The sequence below is a fragment of the Episyrphus balteatus genome, chromosome 1, assembly GCF_945859705.1.
Source record: "Episyrphus balteatus chromosome 1, idEpiBalt1.1, whole genome shotgun sequence".
NCBI classification, from domain to species: Eukaryota; Metazoa; Arthropoda; class Insecta; order Diptera; family Syrphidae; genus Episyrphus; species Episyrphus balteatus.
In genome coordinates, this window is record NC_079134.1 from 151405490 (window position 1) to 151433065 (window position 27576).

Here is a 27576-nt window from a genome sequence, read left to right on the forward strand (position 1 = left end):
AAAACGAATACTTCATTAATTTTAATCGCTTTTTCTTAATTAAAAAGAAAATGTTTAGTAACAAAATATTAAATTTTTTTTTATAAAAGGGAATTCAATTTCGTTTTTAGGATCATTGAGTATTTGATAGTTTGTTAGTTAAATGATATCTTAATCTAATATACATACATATAAAATTCGCGTATTACGGTCTTTGTTATCAAACACCTTCAAAACGGCTGGACCATATTTCACACAATTTTGCGTCTGAAGATACGCCAACATCAAATTTTCAGACCCCTTAATAGTTAGGGTGGTCCAAATTTTTTTTTTTTTTTTTTATTTTTTTGAAACGATTTTTTAAACATTTTGTAAACATATCGGGTAGGTTGGACAGTCAGAAAAAATCTATTTTTCATACTCCGAAATGGTAAGGGTGGTTTAACAATTTTTTTTTTCTTTTTTTGAATTTAGGATCTTTTTTTTTCTTGTTTTAGCTTTAGACTCATGTTAATGTGTCGAATCATCTTGTTATTAAAGTTAAAAAATATTTTTTTAAAGGTTTCGAAAGCTCCGAAAACGAATCTGATTATTTTTAAGGGCGTGTGGGTTGGGATATTTAGTTTTTTAAATTTCAAAAAAAAACATCATATGTGATATTTTGATGTAATTTCCCGTTTTCAAATTTAAAATTTAACTTTTAGCAATGTTGAAAAAAGGATTACTATGAAGACTTATTATACTAATAAACAAAATTTTTGCGAAACGAACATAATACGTTTCTAAAGGTTTTTTAAGCATAAAGTTCAAGTTAGAAATCAAATTTTTTTTCTCAATGTCTAGGATTTTGAGATATTTAATAATGAAAAAATGTTTTTCTGACATATTTTTAGCAATGTAATCGGCCTCTTTCAGATAATTCGTAGTTCAAATTTGTCATTAGATAAATTTTCAGCCGTTATTGGATCTTTGAGACGATTGAGATGCATTACTGAGAAGATTTTCATTATAAATAAATAAAGATTTTCCTCTTTTAATGCTGGCTTCCGCACTCTTTTAGAAACTAGGTACAAAAATTCGCAATTTTTGAATTTTGATCAAATCAAAATATTTTGTTTTCTTTTTGAAAGACTACTATAACAAAAAAAACAAAAAACAAAAAAAGTAGTTATATAAAGGAGCACATTATCTACCAGTTTTTCAAAAGACAACTTTTCGCTAGGACTCATCGATATTTTCCACATTTGACACATTTTAAAACCACGATATCTTCTAAACGATAAGTCGTAGAAAAAAAATGTTATAATATTTTTTATATAAAATTTTTTAGGGAATTACAAAACCTACAAGACATCTATATACTTTTTTTAGATACCTTCTCCCGTTTCAAAGTTAGAAAAGAAAAACCTACATTTTCGACATTAAAACTTGAATAACTTTTTATGCCCACATTGGACTTTTGGGGACTTTTGACATTTTACTTAAATCGACATTTAAATGCTCTGTACCAATTTTCAACTCTATACGAATTATTTCTGGGTTGAATGTCTATTTTGACCGGACTATATTTTGAAATAATTAATTTGAAAATTACTAAAACGAACCCATATTTTATCGAAATCCTTGACAAGGCCAAATATATGAGAAAACCAGCCCTGTGAATTGTAGTTATTCTTAGGTAGATATAGATCTTAACCAGGCAAAGGATAGAAAAAAAAAAAAAACACAACACAAAAATAAAGAAAACAAAAAAAAAAAAAACTTTAATTATTAGTTTTCTTCAAAGTAGCGAACTTTTCCCATAGTCTTTTCTAAAGAGGTCTTGTACCAAGTAAAATCGAGACATAACACCAACACTATAACAACAACACTTTATACTATTAACATTGTATAGAAGAAGATAGTTTAGTTTTTCGGTACGTTCGTACATCGTACCAGCAAGTAGCCAGAAGGAGTTAGACCAAGTGGAAAGTAAGCAGCACTTATGGAGTAAGCATCATGGTTAGAAACGTTGACGGTACAGAACTCTATACCTTCTATATAGATATTGTGGTAGCTTATATTGGTAGCGGTGGCGGTAGAAATGGCGGCTAATACAAGTACAACCAATTAAGTGGTTTTCGCCAACTTTATATATATTTTCTTTTTCGCCTTTATTGGTCCTTAAAGTGCGGACCTTCATCGTCTTCTATGTCGGTTTATATTTTCTCAACTCTTCTATACTTTCTGCCTTGTTTTCAGATGTGATGAAAAATGTTCAGTTAATATAAGTAAGTACTTTCTATACAAAAAATTGAACAAAAAAAAAAAAAACAAGAAGCTTTAACCAACTGAACTATGAACAAACCTTCGGTTTGCACTTAACAATCTCCAACCTCAGAGCGAAAGAGAGTAAAATTTATGAACTAATGTCTGTGTGTTGAAAGTGCATAGCTCTTAATTTTAATAAGACTTACAAAAATATAGTAGAGCTGTATACGAGCTCTGTTATAAGGACTCAACTATGATGGCCATAAGGATTTAATGGGCGGTGGTAAATGGTTTTTGCATTGAGAATCGATTATGAAAGAAGAATAAGAACAAGAAAAGGTGAGTTAAATTAAGGGAAAATATGCAAAAAAGATTTATGTAGTTTTTTTTTTTTTTTTGCTTTCTTATTTTTTGAACGAGTACTGACGGTTTATTGCTAATTGGATAGGTAAAAGATTGGTGAAAAAAAAGCAACCTTCACAGCTTTGTTTGAAATTCTTTCTCTAAAATGAATTTTAAATCAAATCAAGTACTTAATGGAAATAGTTTCTTCTTAGAATTGGACAATCTTTGTAAAAAAAAAAAAAGAAACCTTGACTTTTCAGTGATCCTTAAAAGGTGGACTTAATTCAAATGAAAATTAATTTTGCAGAAATTGCATTTAACCTTTTTTTTATATTTTAAACCCTTTTTCTAAAAAGTTAATTGATTCTAATTTACTATAATTCAAAGTAAGTGGTTCCTTGAAATGAACAAGTTAGAATTTTATCCTATAGTAGTTTGTTAAATTCCTGGAAAAAAACAACAAGAGAAATTAGTTCTAAGAAATTTTTGAACTTAACAAGCTGAAACTTATTTTCAAAAAGTTACTCTTGATTGTTCAGTAATTTTCGTTAAATTTTTATTGTAGTATCATTTTATTCAAAGAATAGATAGGATTTGATTAAATTAACGACATTTTCCTAGCTTATAAAATAATAAAAATTTAGACATCTACTAAACTATTTTCGTCTACTTTCCACATAGAATTAAAAAAAAAAATCTACACCTCTTCCACCCCAATTTTTGCCTGTGTGTACACCGTTGTACTCCTTTTAACCCATCATTGTTCAAAAAGACCAAACAAAGTAGATTTTGAAAGTTCATATTTTATCCAATCTAAGCCGTATTACATTTTTGTGAAAGATAAAGTATTTTTTTTTTCACCTTCACATGTTAAATACATATCTATAAATGCTCAAAGAATAAAAATAGACCATTTAGTAAAAACATCAAAAGTTTCGTTTTTCTCTTTTTTGAACAGTTTTTCTCAAGTTTTTTTTTTAGAATATTTTAATTTAAATTTTTTTTAAAAGGATACATATCGATAGGAAATTTAATAAGTTACAAAAAATTATTTAAGAAAAATTTTCAAATCATGCTTGCTTTAAAGTTATAGACAAACACTCAAAAAGTAACAGAAAAAGTCGGTAATATTGATCGTTATAAAAACGGTCATAACTTTATAATTTATTAATAGATTTTTAAGAAAATTAACTTTTTATCTTTTCCATAAAGTGTTCTACACATAAATTTAAAACTATCAGGATTCGAAAGATTTTGATTTTTTCATTTAGTAATAAAGTTTTTTTTGCAAAAATTTCCTTTAAAAAATCGATTTTTTTAAAAAATTTTTAATACATTACACTTAAACATCTGGAGTGACCCAGAAAAGTTGTTATAGTGTTTCTTGGTTATTTACTCATCCTTAGGCGTGGACTTTTCTGTTTATTAGTCGTTTATTACTCAAAAAATGCTGGGATAAACAACGACAAAAAACTTTGAAAAATCATATCTCGAAAACCTATCGATAAATATTTTTTTAAGATAAGATTTTCCAGTTTTCTGGTTTCAAATCTATACTAAAAGTATATCGGCAATTTGTGTCCAAAATTTTTTATTTTTTTGTAAACTAGTGTTATCGCATAATTTGGTAAAAAATTGTATCTTAAAAAGTGTCATCTTTTTCCCCTAGTTATGTCAAAATATGACACCATCTAGAGGCGAAATTCATGAACTAAAAAAATCCATTTTTAATAAATCTGCAGATATTTTATCGAAATTATAATCATAACATCATTTAAACGAAAATATGAGTTGAAAACCAAAACCCTGAACGGTTGAAGATTTTTGCTTCTAGATGGCGCCATATTACTGAAGTTTACACGGCTTATAACCAGTGGGTTGGCAAGACGATTTAAACGATATCTTATTCAACAAGTTATGATGAGTTGTTTAGAAGTTATGAGAGAACATACATCTTTACTAGGGTGGTTCAACAAAAATCGAAATTCTCTTTTTTTTTATTTTGTTCTCCGATTGCTAGACACCTCTAAAATATACACACCAAATATAAGCTCTTTATATTAATGGGAAGTTCCTCTGCTTCGCAATTTTCCATTTTTACATCAAGCTTCTACTAAAAAAAAATCATTTTTTTTTATAAATCGACTTTTTTGCAAATTTCTTTATTTATTCTTGTAGGAAATTGAACGCTCTTAAAAAAAAGGCCCCGTACACTTTTTTCGTTTATAGATATTTGAGGTCCAAAAATCGAGGAAATCTTTAAAAATTCGTTTTTTGTTCCTAATTTTGTAACAAATTGAAAAATTATAATAATCATATTCTTTAAGGAAATAGATTGTTCCACAAAAAAGGTCTTAATAACTTTTTTCATTAATCTAACCATTCTAAAGAAAGTTAAAAAAAAAGTTAAAAAAAAGTTAAAAAAAAATATGAAAACATTTTTTACATTTCAAATAAGCAAGATGTATTCTTGTAGGGGCTTAAATTAATTGCTTTAACCGTTTAGAAGACATTCGTCTCCAAACCAATGCCCAATGATTTCAATAGTATTCTTATGACTCGTATGCATTGCGATTTGGATACGATTATTTTCTAAACGGTTAAAGCAATCAATTTGATGCCAAGGAATTTTTTTAGAACGTTTAAGCCATTACAATTTGCTTATTTGAAAATAATGAATTTTCAGTGAATTATAATTTTGAAAAGTAAAAAATGTTGTCATATTTTTTTTTACTTTGACCTCGAATATCTTTCAAATGGTTAGATTAATGAAAAAAGTTATGAAGACCTTTTTTGTGGAACAATTTTTTTCCTAAGAATATGTCTTGCGCTTTGATTATTATAATTTTTCAATTTATTACAAAATTAAGAAAAAAAAAACGAATTTTTAAAGATATTCTCGATTTTTGGACCTCAAATATCTATTAAACGGTTAGATAAACGAAAAAAGGGTGTGGGTCATTTTTTTAGAGCGTTCATTTTCCTTCAAGAATATGTAAAGAAATTTGCAAAAAAAAACGATTTATAAAAAAATTATTTTTGACGTTTACATGTATAAAAACCTTCTTATTCGCAACGCTTCACTCTTCTCCATCATAACTTCATACCCAACACATTTGAACATATTTTATATTTTTGAAAAATCAAGGTATAACAATTTTTCAAACTGCCAACTGGCTATTAACCCCATCCTGTCACTTGGCTTTCTCTGGAGGTAATGCAATTAATGTACAAGTAATATTGACTGAAATCTCAACCAACTTGAAAAGAGACTCTTTTTTTTTAATTAACTTAACCCAGCTGCTGTCTCGATAACCCAAAAAAAAAAAAATTAATTAACTCATTTTATCTTGTGACAGATGCATTTTTCGTGTTATTTCCAGTAGAAATAAAAAAAAATTTACTCCTCTGATGTCTGTCAGTTAAAGAGCAATCTCAGATTAAAAAAAAAAATTGGATCCATATAGCTAATTGATGAAAATAATCAATTTTCATCAGCAGCACAAGCATTCTAGTGACAGAAAGTTAAAAAAAATTTGAAAAACTGGGAAAAAATCCTTTTTCAAGAATTCACTCTGTAGACATTTTTGTATAATAATAACGGAAAAGAATGAAAATGAAATAATTTTTCTAGTAGATTGTTAAACAAAAGTTCTCAACTTCAGACAATGTAAACACAAACACACTAAACTTTTTTTTCTTTTTTTTTCGTTTTACCTGATTGCCTTTGCGTGTTCTTGTAGACTTTTTTTTTTTAAATTGACTCCTTTCCTCTGCATCAAGGATCTTGTTCGTGATGTATTATGCGTGAGTTACTCAGCAAAAGTCCTGATTTGAAGGATGGGTGGGGGGGAGGGGAGGATATATCGTTGGGAATATTGTTGACGACTTAAAATTGAAGTAACGTGCCGCTAACTGCTTGGAGGCTTTTTAAACAACAACAAAAAAAAGCCTGTCTGATATATTTGACATGACTTGCGACACCACGCTGAGAGCGAGGATATGTGCATAGGTATAATTGTCATCTTCATCGTTTCAGACATCTTTCAACGTCCTTCGACTAGGACGATGAACGACGACGACGCGACGTCGAAGTTGAAGCTGAAGCGATGTTCATAGTTGTGTTGTCATTGTTGTCATTAATCTTTTTTTTTTTTTACTTTGTATTTATAATGTTTTTGCTAGCTATTCCTGTCTCGTCGGAAAAGTGTAAGTATGTTGTATGTGTGTTATCCTTGTTAACTTTTTTTGTTTAGGCTTATCTGCATATCTCTAAAGGCGATATATACTTGTACTTGTCAAGAAGTGTATATTGACTATGTTAATGTTATGTGTAAGTGTTGTGGTGTGGTGTTATTTACTCAGTCTACTCGGATACGGATGTTGCTGTTTGATACCTCTCACACATAGAGGCTGGTGAAGATCCTTTTGAAAATAATGATGGATGAAGACGAAATGTCATCAAACTGGAATTTAACGTGTTAAAAGGATGGAAGGAGTCACTAATATCTAACATGACAGACAGGTTGTCTGTCAGTTTACATTCGATTCATGTAGTTTTAAACATTTTTTGGATTTTTTTTTTCACAGGCAAAAAAAGGGTGATAATGGTCTTTTATTTCTATAACTTTTTTTAAAGTGAAATAAGATTTAAATCGTGTTCTTAAAAGTGACATGATGAGAAATCATTCAATGAAAAGGGATATTTTTAATATGAAAGGCATTATTTCTGAAATATTATATACAATTGGCAACAACTAAATCAACGAGGCAATTCATTACATAGACTTTCCCGAGTAAAAATAGAAATTTAATTTTTAAAGAAAAAAAAAAAATTAAAAAAAATCTTGACCTCCGCACCACAGCTGCACCACCGCCGTTTAGCGGAAAATTTCGGCGCAGCACCGCTGCACCACAACTGCACCACTTCCGCACCATTTTATTTTGTATGAAAAATTCACCGCACCATGATACATAATTTTGGATTATTGAAATATAAAAAAAAAAAATACCGACGAGAAAGAGATTCAAACTCGAGTATCCAGAGCTTTTTCAATAAGAAGTCCAACGCTTTAACCACTCGACCACCAAGTCATGTTTGTACGAACTGGAAATATGTTACTTAAGTCAAAATAACTTTGAAGACGACTTAAACATTTGCATATTTATAAGAATAGAATTTTTTTTCATTCAAAATGAAATGGTGCGGACGTGATGCAGTCGTGGTGTGGCGGTTTAGAAATTTTAAAAATGGTGCGGACGTGGTGCAGCGATGGTGCGGCGGTTTAGAAATGTTTGATCATTGTGCGGACGTGGTGCAGCGGTTTTTCGTTGCAATAGAAATTTCTGATAATAGTGCGGACATGGTGCAGAGTAGGTGCGGCGATTAAAAAGTGCAGCTGTGGTGCGACGGAATTCTATTTTTACTCGGGTTCCCACAAGACACTTTAATTCTGCCGGTAAATTAAAAATCTATAAAACGATTATAAAAGAGGTACGGTTAATAACTGTCCGAAAAAAATATTTTTATTTCAAAAGTAGGACCTTATTTTCCAAAGCCCACACATTTGTTTCGATCGAAATCGTAAAAGCCGTTTTTAAAAAAATAACCTTTTTTTTTTGGCAATATTACCTTTACATTCAAAGAATCACACTTTATGTTTTTTACAAAATTTAACAAATACTATTGAAAAACCCAAGTTTTCAACTTAACGGCAAATGGAAACTGTTTGAACATAACTTTACGAACATTTCCGTTGACTTTTTAACTGTTTGTGTGACTATCCTTCCAAGTAAAACCTAATTGCATTGGATTTTAGTACATAAGTTTCGTTTGGAAAACGTAAAGAAATCTATAAAAAAAAAGTATGAATTTCTACGTAAGCCCATTTCACACAGCTTAGTTATGAATAAAACTCATGACTAGGAAATGTTTTACTACCTATACCTTACTAGCTACTCTTAATCCAAAAAATTCATAAGAATTCTAGTTCTCTTTTAGCTTATTCGAAATTCATACCCAAAAAAGGGAATTCAGTTCCAAGAATTTTTAGATTGGAAATCCTTCGTTCAAAATTCAATTTCCCGGAATCACAATCTGTGAATCTGTTAAATTCCAAAAAATCACACAACACAGAAAAACTCCTCTGCTAAAACGAAAAAATTTATTTTTGTCATCAGGAAATTATGTTTGCAAAGTTCTCTTTTTAAGTACCTAGTAATAAAGATGGGAAAAAGGAGTTTTTCAGGTTAATCGGATTGTCTAAAAACTTCAATCAGTTTCTACTGTTTCAAAAAAATTCATGTCCAAAATGGGTATTTTGAAATCTATAAAAAAAAACTGAAAAAGTAAAATTTCTGTTCACTAGACAAAGTCCTTTGTCCTTCAAGATCTATTTCTATCTGATTTCGTATTCCATTCTAAAAACATTTGCGTGTAACTCTGAAACGCATCATCCGAAAAAAACCGTAAAAATAATTCTTCTTCAACGAAATGAGCATCCGAACCGAAAAACAAAACAAAGTGTGTGTCTGTTCATCTGCTAAATGTACTCTCTGTGATAGCTTTCAACTTAATTGATTTATAAATCACGTTGAGGCTTCTCTATTCTCTACTACGAAAAACCCCAAAACAACATCATGTAAAAACCAAATCATGCATTATTTACTATGGCAGCAGCCAGCTAGCAAGCAGCAGCAGCATCATCATCATCATCATCAGCAAGCCTAAAAACCGCACCAACATCAACCCTCCTCTGTGGAATGGAGAGCTCAGTATAAAGTCGTCGTCTAACCCCGAAAAAACGCACATCACAACACTATACAATACAGCTGCTATCTCTGAGGCTGGGAGATATCAAGTTGAACAAGCGGGCGTCAGCATTTTGAGTGTTCGCTCCCAAAAGAATTTCCTCATGAATAGATTTAATGGCGGAATTTTATATATAGGTGATTCCCATGGCTCTTTCATATGCCCCAACCATGTTCACTGATGTTCTGTCGACCCAAGTTAGAATAGTTCTTACTACCCCCAACCCTCCTCAACTATATAACAAAGCTTTCAGCCAAAAATTTAAGACCTCAGAGTGTGTTTGCAGGAATATAGAGGAGATATTCCTTACGTGGGTTGTTCGTAGAGTTCGTTCGTACTTTCGTCCTGATGCCAACAAAACTAACAAACACGAGTGTTACGGAAGGAAATTCACCTGGCGAACCTTTTACCGCTTTTGTTTTAATAATTAATTATGCCGGTGCTTCTGGTGCGGATGGAAGCACAGTCAGGGCTGACAAAATACAAAAAAAAAATCACACACAGTCAACGAAGGAAACAAGGATCTGGATGTTTTTTTTTTATTTTCGAGATAAATGTGTGTGTGGGACGCGTCACTTTGGGGAACTTTTGTTGCGTGTCATAACGTTTGGTTTCTCTCTCTTTTTCTCTCTGTCTATTGTTTACAAGTTTTTAGATTTTCTGGTTTTCTATTTTGGGGTTTCTAGGGTTCAAATGTAAAATCTATTTAGGAAACAGGTTCTGATGCTGGGCACAAAAGTATACGGCTCATTGAAAATTTATACGAATGCGTTAACTTTACGTTGTGGTTGTAATGATGGCGGCGGCACGAGTAGTGTATAGGATAACAAATCTTGCCACGAATGAAAACGTGCAGTATCCACTAATGGTTTTGGAGTTGGAGAAAAGGATGAAATGCGCTTATACCATTACCACCACTCACATAGCTTTATTTTTTTTTTTTTTTCTTGAATTTGAATGATGGCTTAAATGAGGAGTTCATTAATCATCTGGAAGCTCTGGAGGTTGTGTCTTTCTAGTTGGCAGATGGATTTAACCAACTCAAAAATTTAAAATTTTCTGACTTAAAAAGGGGTAATTTTTTTGTTTTCATTCATATAAGGGGGTTATATAGGCTTGATATATTTTATACTTACATCACAACCTGATGCAGAAATGTTCTTTAGGCTTAGACGAAATACATTATCCCTGTGGAATAGAGAATGGACAAAGTGGAAAATTAATGGGAAATTTATATTTTTTGTCTGTGAATTATAATTTCTGAATGATACTTACATTGCACCAACAAATAGTGAATCACGATCTTCATCCAAATGGAACGTTCTGTAGTACAGTTTGCCACAATTGAATTCGCGGACATGATCTGAAATGAAAAAAAAAAAAAAAACATAAAAGTTGAAAAATGTTTACAGAAATTGAAAATTTCCCTAGAATTAATATGCTAGTCAGTTTTTCATAATTTTTAGCAGTAGTATTTTTCAATCAGGAAATTTAAATATACATAGTTTTTGAAAACATTTTGCTTATATTTTTATGGAGAAAATGAACAAAATCTGTCATTTCTGTCACACTGGTTTCGAGTGAAGATCACATAAATTTTTTGTAACAAAAAAATTACACTTTTTTCTCATTTTTCCCCTTTTTATTTTCATAAAAACATAGTTGGCAACAATATAACGCCAATAAAATCAATTTTTTATGAACAAAAATAGGAAAGAAGTATAAAAAATTGCTGACTTAAACAAAATATCCAAGAAATAGCATAAAAAAGGTCTAAAATTGTGGTTCACTTCTTTATTACTTTTTTTTTTGGTTTTAAAAATTTTTTTTTTCATTGATTATGAACTTCTACATAAATCCAAGAGCAAACGTCTGTTTTACATTCATTTAGATCAATTTCTAGCTTATGTACAGTTTTGAAAAAGAAAATTCTATTATTTCCACTGTGCAAGTTTTTTCAAACAAATTTTTGAGACAAGTGCGCTGTTGACTGTTTCCCCCTATTTCGGACCTTAGAAATCGATTGGCATTATTAGTTTTTCGATTTGTCGGTACGACTACGAACAAAATTGTTTTGGGAAGTTTTTTCAATAATTTTAAGCATTTTGCCCGGTTTTAAGTAATTTTTCTTGTTTATATTTTTTCTGCTAAAACGTTGTTTTACTTAACAATTTAGCAAGTTTTTAATGAAAAAATTCAAGAAATTTGGATTTTTTTTGCATTGTTATCGTTTTATTATGTTTTAGTGAAGTAACTACAGCAAATTACAGATCCATCTTGATAATTTCTGTTCTTAAACGTCGGTAATAAAAAAAACTTTAAAATCTACGTGTTAAAAATTGCCGGTGTTGCCGTTTTTTTTTTAACTAAAAAAAATTTTTTTTTCAAAACTTTTTTTTTTTTTAAATTTCATAAATAAAATGATGTATAAGATTATTTATTTAGGTAGATTATATTGTAGTGAAGGATAAGATTTTCTCACAAATCGGCTTCAAATGTTAAAAAAAAAAAATGTATTACAACACAACGGCAACACATTCATTACTAAGATATACATTTTTACAAAGCCAGTAGTTTATGCTGGTAGTAAATAACGTTTGAGCAGAATAAATAGCAATACAAACAAGAAAAATGACATTGAACCGAACAAAATGCTTAACATTATTGAGAAAACTTCCGAAACAAATTTTGTTCGAAGTCGTACCGACAAATAGAAAAACAAATGATGAAAATCGATTTCTAAGGTACGAAATAGGGGGAAACAGTCAACAGCGCACATGTCAAAGATTTCGACTTGCACAATGTTTTTATTCTGCCCGCCATTTTAAAGAAACCATTTTTAATTCTTATTTGGCAAAAATAATAATTTACCAAATGGTTCATAAAAATGAAAAAAATATCGTAGAAATAGGAATTTTGCATTATTTCGTCAAATTTTAAAACGCCAGAAGTCCTTATCCTATTTTAACAATTTTTTTTTTTACCTTCTGCTGTCTCATTGTGACAAAATATATATTAAATTTATATATAAACTAATATTTAGCTCATAAAAGAGTTGTCTAAAGCTATTATATAAAAAAATAAGGCGTTAGGGTGATCAAAAATTCAAATTTTAAAATTGAAAATTAATTTTTGAAAATTTAACTAGAGTTTTTTCTTAAATAGGCGTGAGTTTTCAAAATATTCTTCCTAAAATCTTCAAAAAATTTAATTTTTAATGTAAATTAGAAAAAATCTTTTCATTGTTTTTTAATTTATATTTCATAAACATTGCTTATACATTTAATAGGTACCTACTGGACATTTTTAAAGCTATTTGCATAAAAAGAGATTATGTAAAAGTTATAGTTCGAGCAAATATTTTAAAAGCTTTAATAATCCAGTAATCTTTTGTTAATGCAGATGCAATTCGAATTTCCTATTTTTCCATTACCTATACTGAAGATTTTTCGGATTTTACATAACATGAACAGAAAATGAAAAAAAAAAAATTGCCTTAAACAGAGCTAAAAACTTTAAGCTTTAAAATTACTTATCTTTAAAATTTTCCCAGACGAAATTCAACTCGTAAAAAAATGTTCAAAAAGAAAAATCTTGTTTTTATTTTTTTCTTTTTAACCAAAACAATTGAAATTTATTTATTTTTCGGCGACATGAAAAAAAGTAAAAAAAAAAAAAACATCACAACAAATCCCTCAACATCATTCTTTTATGTCCAATCTCAAATGTCAATCAACTTGCCAGTCTACAGAGAGAGAGAGGAGAGAAATAATCTTTTTCTCCTGGATTTTCACATCCGTTTTATATAAATTGTTAGTCTCTTTTCTTCTTCCCCATACTCTTTACAGTCATCAAGATGACAAAAAAAGTTATAAAAAAAATTAAAAATAAACTCACATCCTTTTACCCCCCTCCACCATTTTTCTCTACCATCATCTCTCTCACCCAACATTACCACACAAAACAACAAACGAACAGCAAAATATATCGGGAATCTAATTTTAAATAAACTTTCGTTGTTCATTTCCTGTTCCTGTCAAAACAAAAGAAATTCGAAACCAACTTAAACATTTCAAAATGCTATCCCGTATCGACACACAACAGACAACATAGTAGAATTTAGTATTAAGTTCAAAAAAAAAGGAAGACAGGAGCAAAAATCAAGGACCATGGAAGGACCCACCATGAAAAGGGGAGTAAAAAAAACATATAATACAAAAAAAAAAAACAAACACCGGATTTTATTTCAATCAGTGATTTTGAAGAGTCAGTCCTTGACCATCACTAAGTTTGTTCAATTGATTTTTGTTTGTTTCATTTTAAAGGGTCTTTATTGATTTGAAAAAAAAAAAAAAAAATACACTGGGCAACAAATGTTACATTTTATTAAGTTTGATTAATTTTTCCGAAGGCTTTTTGGGTGCTAAACTCGAATCCAAAGTCAAAAATTTTCTATAAGCTCGCGTTTTCAAGATAATCCCAATATCTCAATAATCGATTTTTTTGTTACTATGTAAGCATTTTCTTAGTTAACAGTGGTTTTGTTTCAGTAATTAAATAAGTTTTTTATTAAAGTTTTAAGTGTGTTGAACTCGAATCCAAAACCTCGAGTTTCTGAGATATTCCCGTTATAAAATCTCAATAATCGATTTTTTTGCATGTCTATTTTAAGCTACCAAACACTGGTTTTGTTTCACGAACAAGACAATATTATTCTAAATGTTTTTGGTGCGTTTAACTTGAATCCGAAATGAAAATTTTTCTATCAGCTTGTGTTTTCGAGTTTTTAAGTCTCGATAATCGATTTTTTACTATGTAATTTTTAAGCATTTCCCTTACAGTGGTTTGGATTTCGGATACAAAACAATATTTTTTAAGAAATTTTGAGTGTCCTTGAATCTAGTCCGAAATCAGAATTTTTCTATCAGCTTGTGTTTTCGAGATATTCCAGTTATTAAGTCTCGATAATCGATATTTTACTATGTAATTTTTAAGCATTTCCCTTGCTTACAGTGGTTTGGATTTCGGATACAAAACAATATTTTTTTAAGAAGTTTTGAGTGTGCTTGAATCTAGTCCGAAATCTGAATTTTTCTATCAGCTTGTGTTTTCGAGATATTCCAGTTTTTAAGTCTCGATAATCGATTTTTTAATATGTAATTTTTAAGCATTTCCCTTGCTTACAGTGGTTTGGTTTTCGGATACAAAACAATATTTTTTAAGAAGTTTTCAGTATGCTTAACTCTAGTCTGTCAGCTCGCGTTTTCGAGATATTCCAGTTTTTAAGTCTCGATAATCGATATTTTACTATGTAATTTTTAAGCATTTCCCTTGCTTACAGTGGTTTGGATTTCGGATACAAAACAATATTTTTTAAGAAGTTTTGAGTGTGCTTGAATCTAGTCCGAAATCAGAATTTTTCTATCAGCTTGTGTTTTCGAGATATTCCAGTTTTTAAGTCTCGATAATCGATATTTTACTATGTAATTTTTAAGCATTTCCCTTGCTTACAGTGGTTTGGATTTCGGATACAAAACAATATTTTTTAAGAAGTTTTGAGTGTGCTTGAATCTAGTCCGAAATCAGAATTTTTCTATCAGCTTGTGTTTTCGAGATATTCCAGTTTTTAAGTCTCGATTATCGATTTTTTACTATGTACTTTTTAAGCATTTCCATTGCTTACAGTGGTTTGGATTTCGGATACAAAACAATATTTTTTAAGAAGTTTTGAGTATGCTTAACTCTAGTCTGTCAGCTCGCGTTTTCGAGATATTCTAGTTATAAAATCTCAATAATCGATTTTTTCTACATTTTAAGTAACTGTATGACCGAAACTATAGCTGCTAGAAAAAAACTTAGGTCAGATTTGAGATCAGCTATGCAAAATTAGTAAAAACAGTTACGAATGTTTCATAAAACATAAAAAAGGTGCAATTTTTTTGACCAGAGTATTTTTTTTTCAATAATTAAAATACTTTCTAACCCAGAAAGCCCATGGCGAATAAACAAAATATCCTTATATCAAGGAAAATTATAAGGAATATGAAATAAATTCGCAGTTTGGATATATGAGAGCAAAAAATGTACTAATTCTACTGACTAAATTCGCTCCACTATGAGAGTTGACCTCCCTTTCTATCTCCTAAATTCCCCTATTTTTTTTTTTTTTTTTTTTTTTTTTGAAAAAAGGACACTCTGTCCTTTGCGTCATTTTGATGATTCGATGATTGACATTTACGGTAATCATACTTATTGGCTTTAATTTTTGATTGTGCAAATATTTGATAGCCTCTTATGTCATCCTTTTAAGTCCTTTACTATCCTCCTACTTTTTCTTTGCTTTGAGTCATAAAAAAAAGACGGATTAGAATTATAAGGTCACCGACTCCTTCGCGTGTATAGTGGAATTATTATCGTCTATCAATTCATTTCTATTGACCTTAGCTAAATTGTTCGTCCTTTTACTATTATGTCTTCAATGGCACTGATGAATGTCCTTTTATTTTTTTTTTTGCTCCATTTGAATTACCGGAAACGGTTTAACAGAAAAAAAAAACATACAATTCCCGGGGAATAGCCAGGATAGAACCCGACGACAACAACATCGACCTTTGGTCACGGCCAATCATATTTATTACAATCGAAAGGAGCAATCACATGTCGTCGTTGTCGTCATTCAAATGACATTTGATGATAATATTGAAGGAACCTTGTATATATATGGTGAATGCCTCTGTTTTCGCTAAACGCAGACGTATAGACTTTGCGTTCGGGAAGAAATAAATATTTGCCAATATTTTTTTGTCGTTGTCACATTTCAATCCTTATTTTTTGTGTATGTTGACCGTTTTAGTGGGATTGTTCAATTTTCAGGGGCATTTTGTCGTCTCTTGTTTGTTTTCCTTTCTATTGTATCCTATTAACAGAGGAATGAAGGAGTACAAGAATATCCTTTATTGGTATTCGTCTAATGGATGTTTTATTTACAAAATCTATTTTCCTTTTGCGCTGTGTGTGATGGATCGGGGTATTTGTGTTTTTTTTTTGTTATAGCAGAAAGGAGTCCTGGAGAAGGGGTAAACAAAAAAATGTAATAGCTTGATGTTGTTTTTCTTTCTCAAAGAAAAGGACATGTAAGAATTTTCTTTTTTTTTTTTGGTTTTTGCAACAAAAAAAACAGTCTGGCATACAATTACAACTCAAAATAAAACTTTTTTTTTGTGACATTTTTTTTATGATTTTCTCGTCCTTTTTTTTGATGAAAAAGTACTTTGGGAAATGAAACACGATACACTGGACGTTGGTCGTCGTCGGTTGTCATTAGCGTATATTGGTGACTCCTCTTGATATCCTTTTTTTTATGTGTGTGTCTTGTTTTGAGTGGAAAAGGACATTTTGTGGAGCTTTTTTTGTTTTGTTTACTGGGTCGAAGTCGGATTCGTATTCGGATATATGAAACGTGCTCTTTGTTTAACAGCGAAACGATTTGCGAATGCAAATTAGATTGTGGATTTGTGTGTAGGTTTGTTTATATTTTTGTTTTTTTTTTTTTTTGTTAACAAAAATTTCCTTGTTGCTTTTTTGGAAGGATTTAGTGGATTGTTTTAGCTGATAGAAAAACCGTTAATTGAAAACAGTTGTTTGAGGGCGAAAAGGGATCGACTTTTTTTTTCGTTTTCTGTGGCTATATTATGAGAAACAAATGTTGTATATATTTGGTAATCCAGTTTGTGAATGTAATCATTTGAAGCTACCAAAGGATTAAGTCGAGAGTGTGTCTATATAGAGTAGGTGTAGGAACATGAGATTGGAAGTTCAGATTGGTAAAAAAAAAAAAAAAAAACGGAAAGAAAAATAACAACATAAACTTAACCCTCTCAATGTGCTTCTGCATAACCAAACCGAGTAAATTAATTTTACTTCATCTGAATGAGTAAGAGATACAACAAAAAAAAAGGTCAAATGGTTCGAATTTGAGTGGGTTTCATGTTAAATTAAAAAAATTGTTAAGTTAAATAAGAAATATTAAGCAAAAAAAAAACGTTTTGTGTTTTTTTTTACTTTTGCATTTCTGAAATTTGCACGAAGAAATGTATTTTTAAGAACTATTTTTACAAAAAGCTAAAAAGAACAATTTTTTACTAAAACTTCGGTTTTAAAAACAATTTTTTGACCCATTTCTGTAAGAAAACGGCGGTAATAAGAATTTTTTGTTACCTTTCTCAACGGAATAGATATTTTTTTATAACACAACAAATAAAAACTGAAATTGAAGATTCATAAATCAAGCAAGAAATGGTCATATGCAGAAGTTTTTTTGTTTACGGATGAGATAAATATCCCTAATCAAAAATTACCCTTGAGAGCAGACTATTCTTTTGATATCTTTCTCGATAAATTTGGATGAAATTTTTTAAAACACATTTTTTCGGCAAGGGGTTAACCTTGGTTAACTCAAAATCTCTCAAAAATTCGCGTCTTCGGAGTCATACTATTTGCTTCGTGAAGTTCTAATTCGTCATGAAGATTTTTTTCTTTCATAAATTCGCATTTTAAAAGAGGTCTTAAGGCCATACTTTTTGCTTGGTGAAGTCCTTATTCATAAAGACTTTTTTCTTTCATAAATTCGCATCTTAAAAGAGGTCTTGAGGTCATGTTTTTTTGCTTTGTTAAGCCCTAATTTGTTATGAAGACTTTTTGTTTCATATATTCGCATCTTAAAAGAGGTCTTGAGGTCATGTTTTTTTTGCTTTGTTAAGTCCTTATTTGTGATGAAGACTTTTTTCTTTCGTATATTCGCATCTTAAAAGAGGTCTTAAGGCCATATTTTTTTTTGCCTTGAAGCCCTAATTTGTAATGAAGACTTTTTTCTTTCATATATTCGCATCTTAAAAGAGGTCTTGAGGTCATGTTTTTTTGGGGTTGGGGTCGAAATTCTGTATGTTGCAAAATTCTGTATTCAAAATACTGTATGCCAAAATACTGTATGTCAAAATTCTGTATGTGCAAAATGCTGTAGGAACAAAATTCTGAAAGTCAAAATTCTGTATAGCAAAATTCTGGTTGGTCAAAATACTGTATTTCAAAATTCTGTACATCAAAATTCTGTAAATCAAAATTCTGTAAAAATGCTGTAAAAAAATATCGTTTTGATAATGTAAAAAAGTGCGCATTTTTACAGCATTTTTACAGAATTTTGATATACAGTATTTTGCCGTACAGAATTTTACAAAACAGAATTTTGCATGTCAGTATTTTGTTCATACAGTATTTTGACGTACAGAATTTTGTATTTACAGTATAATGACGTACAGAATTATGGTATTACAGTATTTTGACAACACAGAATTTTGTCGTACAGAATTTTGACAAGCAGAATTATGACCCGCTCCCGTTTTTTTGCTTTGTTAAGCCCTAATTTGTTATGAAGACTTTTTTGTTTCATATATTCGCATCATAAATGAAGTCTTAAGGTCATATTTTTTTCAACGTGAAGTCCTTATACGTCATGAAGACTTTTTTCTTTCATAAATTCGCATCTTAAAAGAGGTCTTGAGGTCATGTTTTTTGCTTTGTGAAGCCCTAATTTGTGATGAAGACTTTTTTGTTTCATATATTTGCATCATAAATGAAGTCTTAAGGTCATATTTTTTTCAACGTGAAGTCCTTATACGTCATGAAGACTTTTTTCTTTCATAAATTCGCATCTTAAAAGAGGTCTTGAGGTCATGTTTTTTGCTTTGTGAAGCCCTAATTTGTGATGAAGACTTTTTTGTTTCATATATTTGCATCATAAATGAAGTCTTAAGGTCATATTTTTTTCAACGTGAAGTCCTTATACGTCATGAAGACTTTTTTCTTTCATAAATTCGCATCTTAAAAGAGGTCTTGAGGTCATGTTTTTTGCTTTGTGAAGCCCTAATTTGTGATGAAGACTTTTTTGTTTCATATATTTGCATCATAAATGAAGTCTTAAGGTCATATTTTTTTCAACGTGAAGTCCTTATACGTCATGAAGACTTTTTTCTTTCATAAATTCGCATCTTAAAAGAGGTCTTGAGGTCATGTTTTTTGCTTTGTGAAGCCCTAATTTGTGATGAAGACTTTTTTGTTTCATATATTTGCATCATAAATGAAGTCTTAAGGTCATATTTTTTTCAACGTGAAGTCCTTATACGTCATGAAGACTTTTTTCTTTCATAAATTCGCATCTTAAAAGAGGTCTTGAGGTCATGTTTTTTGCTTTGTGAAGCCCTAATTTGTGATGAAGACTTTTTTGTTTCATATATTTGCATCATAAATGAAGTCTTAAGGTCATATTTTTTTCAACGTGAAGTCCTTATACGTCATGAAGACTTTTTTCTTTCATAAATTCGCATCTTAAAAGAGGTCTTGAGGTCATGTTTTTTGCTTTGTGAAGCCCTAATTTGTGATGAAGACTTTTTTGTTTCATATATTCGCATCTTAAATGAGGTCTTAAGGTCATATTTTTTTCAACCTGAAGTCCTTATACGTCATAAAGACTTTTCTCTTTCATAAATTCGAATCTTAAAGGAGGTCTTAAGGTCATTCTTTTTGCCTCATGAAGACCTTCTTGTTTTTTTAATTTTGTTGATTGTTGTTTTCTAAAAGAAGTTGATATTTTACATACTCATTGACGTTACGTTTTCAAAATAAGAACACATTTTAAAGTTTCTTTGTTAAAAAAAAAGTTACTCATACACCACCATGACGATTAAGGATTTACTTGTTTTTACTGAGGGATGGACCATTTTTGAAACTTGACGTGTTTGAAAATTTATAAACAATTCATAAACTTCTTATTAACCATTTATTGAAGTCTCTTGACCTTTCTTTTCACTGAGCAATGAACTTTTAAGTTAATTAATATAGCCGGGAAATTGTACTATAGTCTTTGGGAAAAATTCTTCAAATATTTCCACGTGTGCACCTTAGTATAAAGTTATCTTAAATATTTTCTTTATTCATTTGATTCAAATCATCCTTAAAAAATATCAAAAAAAACAACAGATTTCAAAATGTGGTTCTCTATTTTAATGAGTTTTCTCAAAAAATTACTTCACTTGCCTTTTGTTTTTATTGTACTTTAGGTCTAGCCTTTCATATATTTCCATATTCTGTTCTATTCACCATCAAGACCATATTTCCCTTGATACCGAGTATGTTTGCCAGTTTGCTGTTGTAACGCCATGCCATAAACTTGACATTGGAACACTTACGAACACCAATAGTTCACCGCACCAGAACACCCACAATGTCGGAATATGTCACGTCATTTCTTGTGTGTCGTCTGCTGTTGTGCGTTGAGAATCTTCTTTCTTCTATTGTGAATCTCCTAAAGCCCAGTTTATGGTATTTTGGTTTTGATGAGACTAAGAGCATAAGACTTTTTCTAAACCGAAAAATGCAACCTTCCTTGTTTGGAGACTCGTCGTCGTGGTGCACTTTTGTGTAGTTTTACGATTTCCTTAACAACATACCTCTCCGATGCAAAACCCAATTCACACACACTCACTCGTCTCTATCGCATCCGAAAACACATATCCTTCGGAATGAAGAAGAAGAACTCTCGAGGAGGATTGGAATATGCTTGCCATTATCCTATCTTTGCAGAATTGAAAATGTGAGCAAAAGTTTTTCCTTATACCAGTTAGCAGTGTAGTTATTTTTTTGTATCCTTCGAAGCAAGAAACAACCAGAAACAGGACTTTCATTTGCATATACGAATGCACTCTGTGTGTTTGTCCCAGAGCCTTGCGCCCATGTCCTGGTCCTGATGAAGCATGGCAGGCCAAAGCAGACAGCAAGTTCATTCACATAACATGGCCTTTGGGTTCATATAGTATACAAAGAAAGGACATCGCAGCTAATGTCTGTCTGTAATACGAGTGTGTGTGTGTGTGTGGTAAAAATCCTTGACATGCATTACAATGCCAACAGGAAGTGCTGATGGTTATGTGTTACGTTTTGTTTTGTTTTATTTTGTAAAACTCAAACTCAACTCTGCTCGGCTGGGCGTTGTATAGTTGTCGTTGTCGTCGTCGTCGTAGTCGTCATCGTTGTCCTTAGAACTTGTGGTAGGTATTTTTTTTTTTTTTTATTATTCGTCCTGGGATTTTGTTAGGTAATCCATTCAAGTTGACAAACGGACGTGATGTGTTGCTGACGATGATGATAGCCATGAAAATGGGTTGGCTGGGTGATTGGTGGCACAAAGGTCGGGTTGGTTAGAGTCGTTTCGTATAGTGTTGTTGGTTGGCAGGACGCAGGAGTGCATTGCAATTTTTGTCCTGTATTCCATTTTGCAATTACCCTTGGGAATGCATAGAGTTTTCGATTGTATTCTTAGTTTTTTTTTAATTTTTTTTTTTTGTTGTATGTTTTGATGCCAGGACATTCAGGCAGGCAGCACACATGGTAACTCTGATGTCGTCGGTCGGTCGGTGTAGGTCGGTGGAGTGATGGGTTGGAAATAGCCCGTTTTATGTGGTTGGCCATGTCATTTACGGTGCGTGATTATATGGGCTTGTGAATGCTGTCCCAAAAGTCATTCGTTTTATATGGCCAAGGAATTTTCGGAATGTATTTTGTGTGCGTAATCTATCTTGTGGGATTGAATGTTGCGACGCAATGGAATTTTGCTTGCTTTTGTTTTGTTTTGAAATGCAACGAGAGTTTTTAGTCCAAGGGATATCTATTTGTGTGTATAAAAGAGGACCTTAGGGAAAGAGAGAAGAGAAATGCAAATGTATGTATAATAAAAGATATGTGTCTATGAATGCGTGGCTATTGTCACAAAACAAAAACATTGCAATTGCACCCTGAGACTGCACTAAACTCGCTCTGGGATGATTGATAAATCTTCCAGTGTGCATTGTGTTGGACAACAATTAGGTCTATATAGAGGGTGTGTTTTTGTCCTCTGTGATGTTAAAGGATTGTATTTTATATCCATTGGAGTAGTTGGGAGCCCCTCCTCCTATATTTTCATACGCATCATGGACAAATGGACTAAAATGAAACATTACAACATTTTATGTCTGGTAAAACGGAATCGGAATGATAATTGAAATGTGTTTTCTCGAAATATAGAAGGGATATAAGAGTATTTTGTGACAATAAGTATTCTTGTTCCACAGAGAGAGAGAGGTGCAAATACGCAGACACATTTTTGGGAGAGTTTTTTTTTCTTTTCAAAGAATACACAACAATAGGCTTTTGTTGATGTTTGAAAAAGGCTTTATAATGTAATACAAAAGGACATTTTCTTTATTTTGATGTCATTTGTTTTGATTTAAGATTTGAAATAGTCTCTAGCCTTCAGCATTATAGATACTAAAAAGTTATGTACACTCGGGCGTATGCGTACTTTTTTTTTTTTAATTTGTAAATTTGTGGGGATATCAGCTGGGTTGGTTTGAGATATGAACTAAGAATGTTTTTTAATAAACTCGAAGCCAGTTTTGCAGCGCATCTTAGGAAAATTACTAAATATTCTCCAGTTAAAAAATTGTCCGCAATTGATGAATGCTCACAATAATTATGTTCTTTGTCGAGTCGAGTCCACTCGAAGAAACCTGAATCAGACAGCTATCAAATATGTATTTAAGTGGGTTTTACCTTCACTCAAAATCGTATCCAAATCGCAATGCATACGAGCCATAAGAAAATTATTGAAATCAGTGGGCATTGGTTTGGATACGAATATCTTCTAAACGATTAAAGCAATTAATTTGATGCCAATGAATTTTTTGTAGAACGTTTAAGCTCCCACAAGAATACATTTTGCTTATTTGAAAATAATGAATTTTCAGTGAATTAAAAAATTTTAAAAAGTAAAAAATGTTTTTTATAATTTTTTTTTTTTTAACTTTGACCTCGAATATCTTTCAATTGGTTAGATAAATAAAAAAGTTAACAAGACCTTTTTTGTGGAACAATCTATTTCCAAGAAGAATATGTCTTGCATGTTTGATTATTATAATTTTTCAATTTGTTACAAAATTAAGAACAAAAAACGAATTTTTAAAGATTTTCTCGAATTTTGGACCTCAAACATCTATTAAATGGTTAGGTAAACGAAAAAAGTGTAACAAGGCCTATTTTGTAGAGTGTTCAATGTCCTACAAGAATATGTAAAGAAATTTGCTAAAAAGTCGATTTATAAAATATAATTTTTTTTAGGAGAAGCTTGTGGTGAAAATGTATAAAGAGCTCATATTTGGTGTGTATATTTTAGAAGGGTCTAGCAATCGATTTTTCAGAGTACAAAATCAAAAAAAAAAATAAAGAATTTCGATTTTTTTGACCCACCCTAATATGCATCTTTATTTTTTTTTTAAATTTTGCTGGCACAGAGGGGGCCTAACCTTATACAATGACTATGTTATTAAATATAAATAAATATTATACATGGATAAACTGGTGCCGTGAAATAACGCCGAGCGAAATAACGCCGAATTCCAAAATTCGGCGTTATTTCACTTTACAAAAGCGAAATAACGCCGAATTTCAACATTCGGCCTTATTGCGCTTTGTCAAAGTGAAATAACGCCGAGTCCCAAGTGAGAAATAAGGCCGAATGCTAGAAATGTGAGCATAGAAGTGGACCTAAGTTAACCAGTATATTAAAATTCTAACCTTTTTTATTTTCAAAGGCATATAAGGCCCTAATTTATTAAGGCAGAATGGCCCCAATACCAATTTGGGACTTATGTCCATCCAAGCGAGGTATAGGTTCCAAAAAAGTTTTTTGTCTTATGTGCCTCTTATTTATTCATTAACAGATTAGTCTCAAGAAGGTACAAAAACATGTCGCAGGGACAAAAGGCCCAGGGATATAGCACCCACTTTTTATTTATGGGAGTTATGTTCCACTTGAGTGGGTTGACATTTAATTTAAGAATTATATCCCACTTGAGTGGGACATAAGCTCCATATATTTTTCATTTAAGTGGGACATAAGCCCCACGCTTTTCGAAATATAAAACAATAATGAACAATTATAACTTTGGTATATTTTATTCGCGTTTTGTTCCAGAGTCTTTAAATGCAAAAGAAACTTTGAATAAAATAATGATAAGAAACAAATAGATCCCACCTGTTTTAATTGGTGGAAAGCAAAGCGGACACAAATTTCTTACATGAGAATCTATTTAATTTTTGGAACCCAAACGCGAAGCGGAAAAAAATTTTGCCCACGGGAGAATCAATTTTGAGGTGTGAAAATAAAAATTCGCGCGAATTTTTATTTTCACACCTCAAAATTGATTCTCCCGTGGGCAAAATTTTTTTCCGCTTCGCGTTTGCCCACGGGAGAATCAATTTTGAGGTGTGAAAATAAAAATTCGCGCGAATTTTTATTTTCACACCTCAAAATTGATTCTCCCGTGGGCAAAATTTTTTTCCGCTTCGCGTTTGGGTTCCAAAAATTAAATAGATTCTTATGTAAGAATTTATTTTTCTCTTCGCGTTTGCCAAGTTATAACACAAACATATCTTTGTTGTTTGGTATACACATAAATAAAACAATAAAACCCAAGATACTTAGGTTTATAAACAGTGAAATATTTTTGGAGGCTGAGAGCATGCTGCTCTGCTGCAATCCCCTTGATTGGATACACTATTGAATCGGCTTATTTGCCAATAAGGTGGGACATAAGTGCAAAATCGAATTATGTAACTATCCCAAATACAGTTATTCAGTTGGGAGATAATTTTATAATTTGTAAATTCTTTGTTAGTGAGACATAACGCCCATCCTTTATTTGTGGGTCTTTTGTCCAACCTGAGTTTGACATAAGCCCCACATTTAATTTGGAACTTATGTCTCACTCAAGCGGGATGTAAGCCCCACAATAATAGTGGCTGTTATTCCATGGGCCTTATGTCCCTGTGCCAAAAATATGGCATTTCAATACCAAACTGACTGCAGGTGGTTACATAGAAATTTTTCCTAAGCTCCACTTAGCAAGATTTTCCTCACTGAAAAAGTGAAATAACGCCGAATCGGCGTAATTTCACTTTATCATTGTGAAATAAGACCGAATGTTGAAATTCGGCGTTATTTCGCTTTTGTAAAGTGAAATAACGCCGAATTTTGGAATTCGGCGTTATTTCGCTCGGCGTTATTTCACGGCACCAAGGTGCCGTGAAATAACGCCGAGCGAAATAACGCCGAATTCCAAAATTCGGCGTTATTTCACTTTACAAAAGCGAAATAACGCCGAATTTCAACATTCGGCCTTATTGCGCTTTGTCAAAGTGAAATAACGCCGAGTCCCAAGTGAGAAATAAGGCCGAATGCTAGAAATGTGAGCATAGAAGTGGACCTAAGTTAACCAGTATATTAAAATTCTAACCTTTTTTATTTTCAAAGGCATATAAGGCCCTAATTTATTAAGGCAGAATGGCCCCAATACCAATTTGGGACTTATGTCCATCCAAGCGAGGTATAGGTTCCAAAAAAGTTTTTTGTCTTATGTGCCTCTTATTTATTCATTAACAGATTAGTCTCAAGAAGGTACAAAAACATGTCGCAGGGACAAAAGGCCCAGGGATATAGCACCCACTTTTTATTTATGGGAGTTATGTTCCACTTGAGTGGGTTGACATTTAATTTAAGAATTATATCCCACTTGAGTGGGACATAAGCTCCATATATTTTTCATTTAAGTGGGACATAAGCCCCACGCTTTTCGAAATATAAAACAATAATGAACAATTATAACTTTGGTATATTTTATTCGCGTTTTGTTCCAGAGTCTTTAAATGCAAAAGAAACTTTGAATAAAATAATGATAAGAAACAAATAGATCCCACCTGTTTTAATTGGTGGAAAGCAAAGCGGACACAAATTTCTTACATGAGAATCTATTTAATTTTTGGAACCCAAACGCGAAGCGGAAAAAAATTTTGCCCACGGGAGAATCAATTTTGAGGTGTGAAAATAAAAATTCGCGCGAATTTTTATTTTCACACCTCAAAATTGATTCTCCCGTGGGCAAAATTTTTTTCCGCTTCGCGTTTGCCCACGGGAGAATCAATTTTGAGGTGTGAAAATAAAAATTCGCGCGAATTTTTATTTTCACACCTCAAAATTGATTCTCCCGTGGGCAAAATTTTTTTCCGCTTCGCGTTTGGGTTCCAAAAATTAAATAGATTCTTATGTAAGAATTTATTTTTCTCTTCGCGTTTGCCAAGTTATAACACAAACATATCTTTGTTGTTTGGTATACACATAAATAAAACAATAAAACCCAAGATACTTAGGTTTATAAACAGTGAAATATTTTTGGAGGCTGAGAGCATGCTGCTCTGCTGCAATCCCCTTGATTGGATACACTATTGAATCGGCTTATTTGCCAATAAGGTGGGACATAAGTGCAAAATCGAATTATGTAACTATCCCAAATACAGTTATTCAGTTGGGAGATAATTTTATAATTTGTAAATTCTTTGTTAGTGAGACATAACGCCCATCCTTTATTTGTGGGTCTTTTGTCCAACCTGAGTTTGACATAAGCCCCACATTTAATTTGGAACTTATGTCTCACTCAAGCGGGATGTAAGCCCCACAATAATAGTGGCTGTTATTCCATGGGCCTTATGTCCCTGTGCCAAAAATATGGCATTTCAATACCAAACTGACTGCAGGTGGTTACATAGAAATTTTTCCTAAGCTCCACTTAGCAAGATTTTCCTCACTGAAAAAGTGAAATAACGCCGAATCGGCGTAATTTCACTTTATCATTGTGAAATAAGACCGAATGTTGAAATTCGGCGTTATTTCGCTTTTGTAAAGTGAAATAACGCCGAATTTTGGAATTCGGCGTTATTTCGCTCGGCGTTATTTCACGGCACCGGATAAGGTGCCGTGAAATAACGCCGAGCGAAATAACGCCGAATTCCAAAATTCGGCGTTATTTCACTTTACAAAAGCGAAATAACGCCGAATTTCAACATTCGGCCTTATTGCGCTTTGTCAAAGTGAAATAACGCCGAGTCCCAAGTGAGAAATAAGGCCGAATGCTAGAAATGTGAGCATAGAAGTGGACCTAAGTTAACCAGTATATTAAAATTCTAACCTTTTTTATTTTCAAAGGCATATAAGGCCCTAATTTATTAAGGCAGAATGGCCCCAATACCAATTTGGGACTTATGTCCATCCA

General features: G+C 31.6%; 1 protein-coding gene across 2 annotated transcripts in view; it reads right to left on the minus strand.

The window, feature by feature from the left end:
- The window catches only part of LOC129907274 (semaphorin-2A), a 293539-nt gene that overhangs the window by 43368 nt on the left and 222595 nt on the right, over positions 1-27576 (minus strand). For both annotated transcript variants that reach the window (XM_055983391.1, XM_055983393.1), the window contains 2 exons: positions 10661-10748; positions 10522-10573 (listed from right to left, as the gene is read on the minus strand). In XM_055983391.1, the coding sequence (XP_055839366.1) occupies positions 10522-10573; positions 10661-10748 (140 nt within the window). The remainder of the gene's footprint in view (positions 1-10521; positions 10574-10660; positions 10749-27576) is intronic.